The 8,873-nt window shown below is 35.7% G+C and overlaps 2 protein-coding genes across 2 annotated transcripts in view; both read right to left on the reverse strand.

Annotated features, from left to right (window-relative positions):
* Nucleotides 1-4,463, reverse strand: part of slc26a1 (solute carrier family 26 member 1) — a 6,912-nt gene extending 2,449 nt beyond the window's left edge. The window contains exons 1-3 of the mRNA XM_016277628.1: nucleotides 4,390-4,463; nucleotides 2,646-2,759; nucleotides 681-1,322 (exon numbers count right to left, since the gene is read on the reverse strand). Coding sequence (XP_016133114.1) covers nucleotides 681-1,295 — 615 coding nt within the window. The 5' untranslated portion in view covers nucleotides 1,296-1,322; nucleotides 2,646-2,759; nucleotides 4,390-4,463. The remainder of the gene's footprint in view (nucleotides 1-680; nucleotides 1,323-2,645; nucleotides 2,760-4,389) is intronic.
* Nucleotides 4,464-7,369: 2,906 nt separating this feature from the next.
* Nucleotides 7,370-8,172, reverse strand: rbp4l (retinol binding protein 4, like). The gene is made up of 3 exons (XM_016277629.1): nucleotides 7,990-8,172; nucleotides 7,691-7,903; nucleotides 7,370-7,558 (listed from the first exon to the last, which is right to left on the reverse strand). Exons 1-3 carry the CDS (start codon nucleotides 8,132-8,134, stop codon nucleotides 7,548-7,550), a joined length of 369 nt encoding a protein of 122 aa, XP_016133115.1. The 5' UTR covers nucleotides 8,135-8,172; the 3' UTR covers nucleotides 7,370-7,547.
* Nucleotides 8,173-8,873: the final 701 nt, after the last annotated feature.

Below are 8,873 nucleotides of genomic sequence, written 5' to 3' on the forward strand. Positions count from 1 at the left end.
GCAGCGGCTCAGCTGTTACTTAAAAAAAAATAAGGCAATTGTGTTGTTGTCAGACAATATAAGTCACTTAATATAAACTTCTTGTTTAATGAACTGTTGTATTAAATCAATATCACATTTGCAAACTCCCTTAATAATCGTTAAAAGCTGTCACTCATCTTAGTTTATCCCGATCTCACAAAACTCCATTATAATCGACGAAGCCCTCTACACTGCACAATGAATATCTTATTTACACCCCGTCAACACTTTGTTTGTTATAATGAGAGGATATGTCTGTGATACATTACTCAACGCTGCAGAAACACGAACGTATATTAAAACCTTTGAAGCTCCCTCAGCGCAAACACAAATATGCTGATCGGGTCAGTCGCACAGGTGCTCCTAAATATTATTTCATAGTCGCACGCAGTAGTTTTCAGTCGCAAATGGGCCACTTCAGAGGGTACTTTGAAGGGTACAACTGACAGACACTCGCTCCCATGATTCGTTTCGCAGGTTTAATTGTGTGACAACAGCCCAGGAGTGATGTACAAGTGCATTTCAAGAAACTATTTTTTGGTCACGAATCTCTCACTCACATTTATTTCAATGAATTTTTTTTTACTTGAGTTTGATGGTTACAGCGCTTAAATCTTTGCGTGGTGATTTGCAGATGTGATTTAAGAAAATGTATGTACCTGGTAGACTCCAGCAAGAAATGTTAAAGCTGTGGCAATGCTAATGGCATAGCATTCCTTTCCACATTCCATATTCAGTGCCATGATCTTCAAGTTGACCAGAGTAGTGTTAGCTTGCCCAGTGCCATTTAACCATAATGCGTTTTTCGTACTGTCTTCATTCAAATCAAAGCCTGCAAGGTAGACCTCCCGGTCCACAACTTGTCCAACCATCAAACTCATGAGGCTGAAGATGCCCACAGAAACATGTCTTGACGTTCCCATGAAAAAGTAAATGATGTTTGAAAAAAATGATGTGTACAAGCCATAGATGGGATCCAAACCAGCCAGCAGGCAGTACGCAATGGCTTGAGGGATCAATATGATGCCAATTATGATCCCAGACATCAGATCTCCCCATATATAGTCCTTCACCTTGTACTTCGGAAGCCATTTCACTACAGGGAAGAAGCCTGTTAGAGTCCCCTTCAGTTTAGATCCTGAGCAGGAGAGGTTTCGCTGCAACTTGGTCTTGATAATCTCACGAATCCGTTTCCTCTCTTGTACTCTACGCTTTAGTGGGCCCACAGTCACAGAGTTTAGGTCCTCCATGGCTTCCAGTGATGAAGGACCCATGCACTGATGAGGCTTTTAAGACAGCTCCTGAAAAAGAGACAAAGACCTTTGATCAGTGTGTGATCTCCTTTAAAGATCAAACTGGATGCCTGATAAATAGGGGTAACTGATTAATTGTTGTGCTTGGAGCAAGTGTGAATGGAAAACAGTTTCTGCGTTTTCTTTTTTTTTGCTGTTTCTGTGGGAAAGTCAATAATTAGTCAAGCAAGTTAACATGATTATCTAAAGTTATACAACAATCAGTGTTTGAGAGGGTTTAACGTGCTAGGGACAGCATTTACCAATCATTAGAAAAGATTCTCACATACTTCTCTTATCAAAGCCTCTAAAGCTAAAGGCTAGAGCGAAAACCAGGGACAAAGACCTTTGATCAGTGTGTGATCTCCTTTAAAGATCAAACTGGATGCCTGATAAATAGGGGTAACTGATTAATTGTTGTGCTTGGAGCAAGTGTGAATGGAAAACAGTTTCTGCGTTTTCTTTTTTTTTTGCTGTTTCTGTGGGAAAGTCAATAATTAGTCAAGCAAGTTAACATGATTATCTAAAGTTATACAACAATCAGTGTTTGAGAGGGTTTAACGTGCTAGGGACAGCATTTACCAATCATTAGAAAAGATTCTCACATACTTCTCTTATCAAAGCCTCTAAAGCTAAAGGCTAGAGCGAAAACCAGGAAACAAAAGCTTGTTCTTACATCTCACCTACATCTCTTTCATTATTATTAGGACTTTATATGTACAAAGTATTATGCTAATACAGCTATTTTATGATGTCAATGATGTTAAAGTCCCTGACCTTTTATAATCATTAATAAAGCTCCACAAATTGCAAGTACAGATGTACTGTATGTGGCAAAGCAATGTGCACTGTTCAAAGAAAGTCCTGAGTAAAAATGTCCAGTTACTAATTAGTTCACAGAAAAATCTCACCAACAATTTCTTTTTGATTCCTTATTCCATTAAATCCTTTTTATGTCATTGTCACACTGCTGTAGATTTGGATGTGCCAGACATTGGTCTCTAATCAAAGCAAGTATGCATGCTATTTATCTCCTAATTGCCTTTTTATTGGAGGGTCATAAAATCACCACTTAGATATGAGACTGTTTTCCATGATGGCGTCTCATAGTTTATAGGTCTATATTTGAACTGGCATTAACATCAGTAAACTATTTAGTTTTCCTCTATAGTTGTTCTTCTGCCAAAGTAGATGCATGCTCATTGTGTTTTTGAATTTGAAGACAAATAACAATATAAATGAGCAACTATTAAGTACAATACTCACCTGAATAAGTGGCTTCTTAAAGGGACCATATAAAATGAACAAAACTGCTTAGATTTATTCACTAACCTCTCTATACCCCTCCTCCCACTGGCTAAACGAAAAGCTGTGGTGTAAGTCCATGCTTCAGTATGCAAAAACCTTCAGGCAGTCCTCTTTTCCAACATCAGTCATTTTCATAGGCTGTAAAAACAAAAGGCGGAAGTGTTGTGTCCCTCCTGGGTTAAACACATGCTAGTTTGTAATGTTCTGCATTGAGTAATATCTAGGCATTATGACAATAAGGCGTAAAGAGTCAATCTTTTACTGGTTCTTATTAGATGAAGCAAGACCAGTTCACACATTAGATCATGCTACGAAATATAATGAAAATAAATTTCATCTGAACTAGGTAAATGAATTATAGCCACATGAGAAGAAATGAAAAGACATTTGCTTTGTCATGCAATTGCGCGGGAATTTAGTGCAATTGATAGCATCAGTACTGCAGTAGATAGCATAATGTAAGACATGCTTTAAGATTTATGCATTGAAATACATACACTAGATTTAATTGTAAAGTATCTGAATGCTTTCTCTTAATTGTCTTAGCTCATTTTAAATAAAATTTACATTAAAGCAATAGCAGGGCAAAGGCATAAGTAGTTAATCTTTTACTGGTTCTTCTCAAACTGAGTGAAAACATTTTACACATCAGATCGTTCCATGAAAAATAAAGAAAATAGTAGAATCACTGCTTCATCTGAACTAGTTAAATGAGTTATATAGTGAACTCCGTTTAGAATCATCTCTTTTTTTGTTGCTGGCAATGCAGAGATGTTCAATGGCATGTATAGTGACAAAATTTCACACTGACTTGAATGCTGTTGTTCATGCTACTTGCAGGATGTATGGCATTTATACTGTGAAAAATGTGTGAAATATGATTTACACACACATTTCTGTAAAGACTCTTTTATCATAAATGTTCTGCTTTTAATTATAGTTATCACATGATAGGTGCCACACATAGATCATATGGGAGGTTTTTATCATTGAAACCAGACAATGGTGGTATTATTCAATGTTATACTATTTAATAGTATAACTCACGGTTAATATTTGTTATATTTAGCGATGTGCAAGTTTGTTTATTTATTTATTTATTTTGGGTATTGTATAGTATGTTTTGTCCCATACTGTTGTCTGTGTGTGTGTGTGTGTGTTTCCATTTATTTACATTATTACTATTGTGTCAATAAATAACAAAGGACCAGTTCAGGCAATCTCTCAGTTTATTCTGTGAACTGTGAACCTCTGTCATCTAGAATAATGACTGTGTGGTTAAGAATAATGTCCTTTCTGTCCTTTCTTCCTAATTGTAGACATACAGTACAGTTGTTGTTATCAGATCTGGCAGGTTGTATAGACAGCGATCTCGGTCCACTTTTTATATGAACTCAGTTATGAGTCATACTTTATGAGTAACTATGAGTGAATGACAGACAAACCTTCGTATATGGTCCTAGGCAAACTGAGGTCTTATGTAAGATATGTCTTAGTTGTAATAGGGCAGGATGAGTTCAGATGATATGTGCAAATGAATTGTTTACCAGTTCAGTGTCATATTATAATTTCTAAATTGTCTAAAATCCTAAAATGATGTACTGAGATAAATTACATGACATGAATGTGTCAAAAGGCATGTTGCTTTATCTTCATTTCCTATTAAATGTTCTTGTGATATCATACTAATATATAAAAGCTTTGTATAAGAGGAAGCCCACCACCATATAAAGTCTGAGGGTGAATATTTTGGGAAACAGGGACTCACCCTTATCGTAGGAGCGGATGAGTAGAATGGAGAATACATTTGCCATGCCTCCACTGCTGAATTTCCCGGTGCGCATTAGCTTGGCTGTCTGAATAGAGCAAAGGATTGTGGGTAAAGATGTTAGTCTCTTAACCCTCAACAACCAATCATAGACAGATGGAGATAGAGGAACCGAGAGAAGGGAGGGCTGTGGGCTGATCACCATAGAAACAGTGCCACCCACAGTCTCTACTTAGTATTACTGAATTTATATGTGGCTATCAGTATCTGAGTAGTGCACTATGAGCCACATGGGGGAATATATATATATATATATATATATATATAGAGAGAGAGAGAGACAGTGAGGAGTACCATCGTGTGTGTGTGTGTGTGTGTGTGTGTGTGTGTGTGTGTGTGTGTGTGTGTGAGAAAAAAAACATTTAATTATCAGTTCTACAACAGAAAACTAACAGGTTTACTCAGAAATCTTTAAATAAGCTCAGATTCTTTATGGGAACATCTTGTTGATTGGGACATCTTATGTGACTGCACGATTATGTGAGGCAGCACACTAGAATACAGATATGTTAACGTCAAAGGATATTCAGTGTTTGCTTAGCTGCTTTGTTCTCTTTGTTCTTTTCTGTTGGTATATAAGACTTACATATGACCTTTTAAAACATTGTTTCTCCACAGCAAACTAAGCATGAGTCCAAGTTAATTCTTCAAGTTAATCTTTTCAGGTCAGTATGTTAATATATTTGCTGACATTCTGTCACTTTGTTAATGTTCATGAGTGGTTGGGCATCACAGTATCACATGGCTACTCATTGTTTTTATCACAATGTTCTAAAAACGTGTACTACATGGAGCCACTTAAGTGACCTTTGAAAAAGTTAAATTAAAAAAGATTTTTTTTTGGAAAAAGTATCAAATTCTTTATACAAATTTTTATTATATAATTATGTATATTATTAGGCTATATAATGGAATATAGTCCTTGATGTCATTTGACTGCTTTGTGTGACAAACAGACCATAAATTATGTGTAAATTACATTTTTAAATAACATATTTAAAGTCTGTTATTTGATCAGTTACTGTATATCTGATCAAATGCACATTATTATTATTTAGTTTGGGTTAAACAAATACATTTTGCTTGGTTGGAACAGCAGCTACGCTAATTATGTTTGTATTTGTTTCTCTGTTTTTGCCACGGGGTAACTAGGATTTACACAAGCTTCAGTCTGGATCCAGAACACCTGAGAAGAGATGATGCCAACCCCTCAGAGGACCTCAGATGATGCCAACCCTGAAACAACATACAGAGCTACCACATTTTGCTATAAGTTTGATTGCATCATATAATAATTGCTGTTAATAGTGTTCATCGTCTGTTTGATTACGTCTTTAATAGATTTTTCCGTACATTTCTACCATATACATTAACTGACAGTCACCACTGATAAGCTACCACTACATATTGTAGAAACTTAATTTGCTGTTAAGTTGCTTTGCAATGATTTGTATAGTGAAAAGCGCTATACAAATAAACTTGAATTGAATTTAATTGAATTTAAATAATGTTTGTAATTGTTTATATGTTTTACAGTAAGTTTCAATGTAGCTGCTTCATGATGATGCAGGGTATAAATAACCAAAAGAGGGAGCCTTGTATTTGAAATGTAAACATTTTGATTTTATTTAAATCTTATTTTTTAATTGTATTATTTAGAAGTACAAGTTCAGAAAACTGTGCCAGACTTCCAGTCTGGAGTCTAGACTTTTCTACATCTTGTTTACCTACATTTTCAGGCTTTAAAAGCCCCTTATGTCATTAACCCAGACTTTCTCCAGCAGAGACGTGGCACAGTACGGACAATCTGTTCTGTCTCCAAGACACAAGCTGGCATGAGAATACTTATCGGCAATCATAACAAGAACAGTTTTCAGAAGGTATTAACCTATTGTTGATAAATTGGCAAGACCTCAGATGACCCAACGTAATATTGAACTGGATAAGTTCATACTGTACTTACTTAGGCCAGCCTTTTTCCTTTGCATCTTTTAAGGTTGTTGGACTGATTATGTGAATTAACTGTGCGTTACTGCTCGATTAACATTGAAAACATTATGCCTTTTATCTATTGATAGTCCATGTTATTTAATTTATATCCCTGTGAAAATCCTCAAGTTTGAATATCTTATAATTGGGCAATTTTTAGAAATGGAAAATGGAAATGTTCCTCCAAGACACATCTGACTCTTGACTGGTATGATTTTAATTACACTTAATTCTAATAAATTTAATAAATCAATGCCATTTGAGTTACATTAGTTTTAAACATTTAAAACATCTACTTAATAGCTTGTGAATCTGTTAAGGCATGCTAAGACAAGATATATTTTTCTGTTGCAAATATATTTGTTATATAGTACATATTAGAAAATATAATAGAAATACTTACATGGTAATAATGTAACTGTAATTTCTTAACATTTGTCCATTGTCTGTGTGTTTAGTTTGCTTGGAGCCAGGAGTTGTATAATGTGAGTTTATAGGAATTATCACCACTAAAGCCTAGTAACTACACTAAGTGGATAACTTAATTGGCAAAACAACACCTGTCCAATTGTTTACCATTTTAGATCTCACAAGCCCTCATTAACCTTGGCAGACATTTTCCCATAATCTCTGTTATGTTTCCCAAACAGACCTTTTTTGTCCCTTGTGATGTATACTGTATGCTGATTCTGTTCTTCTTGGCATTGGTTGTTAATGCAAATATGCTGTGGAGTATAATATATCCCTTTCAGTTTGTACACAAATGGGGCATTCATTTGTGTATCCATTCTAATGTATTTTAAATTTCAAATAATCTTCAAAAACATACTTGACGAGACTTCTGGTCAGTGATACTGAAGATGTCAATGATATGCAAAACAATGCACAACCACCCACCCCTATAAATTCCATAAAAATGTCCAAAAGTAAGTTTTGTTTAAAAAATATTTATTGTCACATACACTTAGCACAGTCCAAGGTTCCCTTGAGATAAGAATTTCAATGATCTGATGTCTCCCTGATGCACGCATGCATCTCTACAGCACTGAAATAGAATGACCCCGGATGCCGCTTCTTATGCCAGCATGCTCTTCGTTTCGTCTAACAGTTTAGCAAGCTCCTGTAAAATGTGAAATGGGAAAAATCAGATTAGACAGACAAATCAAATCCAAACTCCATCTTTATGTGCACGATTAGCTGAATTAATAAGACTGCTTTTGTTGTGTTGCAGCTAAACTGTCAGTGAACTTACCAGACTGCAGGACGGGCTGGAACTGACCAGCCATGCAGAGCTCGTCTTGTTTCTGGCGGACGATGCGCTGGATTGCAGGAGGCAGGCCACGGGGGTTGCGTGAGAAGACAATGGCATAGCCATCCTCGCATGTGCCATCGTCCTTCAGACTGCGGCAAGCGTAGGTGATAGCATAGTTGTCGTAGTCGGTGTCAATGACCCAGTAGTTGTCACCTTTATGAAGAATAAACATAAGTCAAATGATTCATGTGACAGTAATGGGTACAGATGTGATAATGGGCACATAAGTGTCTTCTGACCTCCGCTGGACAGATAGCTAGCCAAGCCCTGATAGTTCATGAACATCTTTCCAGGAGTGCCTGGGTCAGGAACACTGTACTGGGCAGCCATGTCAGCACATACAACCCAGAATCTGTAAAGAGTTAGCAGGATTAGCATTAGCATGTGACATCAGCATTAACTTATTTGTCAATTAACCAAGAGCATGTATAAAGCAGGATTAGCATTAGCATGAGATGACTTTGCTGTCATATAATTAAACTTATTTGCCAAATCAACACAGAATTCGTAAGCAGCAGGATTAGCATTAGCATATGACGTCATCACTAACGTATATTTAAACTTGTCTGAATCAACCCAGATGCCTTAAGCAGTAGGCTAAGATTAGCATTAGCATGTGATTTCATTGTTCTCGGGACTACCAAATATCCCATTTTTTTTTAAACATTCATCAGGTTTTAAGAGGAGCCTTGTTTATAATAGCACAGTATTGGTGCGCTATGAAAAGCAGGAATAGTAATTATGCAATCAAAATCTAGATTATATAATATTGCTTTACCCTATGATGTCATTACATAAAAGCAATATATAAAATTGCATGATCTACTCTAAATTTATTTATTATGCTGTTGTACAGGCTCCTAGTCTACCTCATTATTCAGCTCCATTTTTCAAATAAAGATTGTATTATTAATAATAATAATTATCTTTGGTATTAATCAGTAGGATTTTTTTTTCATTCATTTATTCATTCATTTAAAAAGTAATATATATATGCAATTCAGTCAGTATCAGATATGCCAGTTTTTTAGTATCTCTTTTAGGTTTAGGTTATTAATCTGATTTTAACAACCATTATATCACAGTTTTGTTTGGAAATTTAATTATGGAATCACTGTTAACT

Source organism: Sinocyclocheilus grahami, unplaced genomic scaffold (assembly GCF_001515645.1).
Source record: "Sinocyclocheilus grahami isolate Dianchi unplaced genomic scaffold, SAMN03320097.WGS_v1.1 scaffold114.1, whole genome shotgun sequence".
In the NCBI taxonomy this organism is placed as follows: Eukaryota; Metazoa; Chordata; class Actinopteri; order Cypriniformes; family Cyprinidae; genus Sinocyclocheilus; species Sinocyclocheilus grahami.

Excerpts from the sequence above, each read along its gene's own strand:
- rbp4l (XM_016277629.1), bottom strand. The coding sequence starts at position 8,134 with ATGCTAATGCTAATCCTGCTAACTCTTTACAGATTCTGGGTTGTATGT. Across the intron at positions 7,904-7,989 it reads TAGCTATCTGTCCAGCGGAG|GTGACAACTACTGGGTCATT; the intron begins GTCAGAAGACAC and ends TTCTTCATAAAG.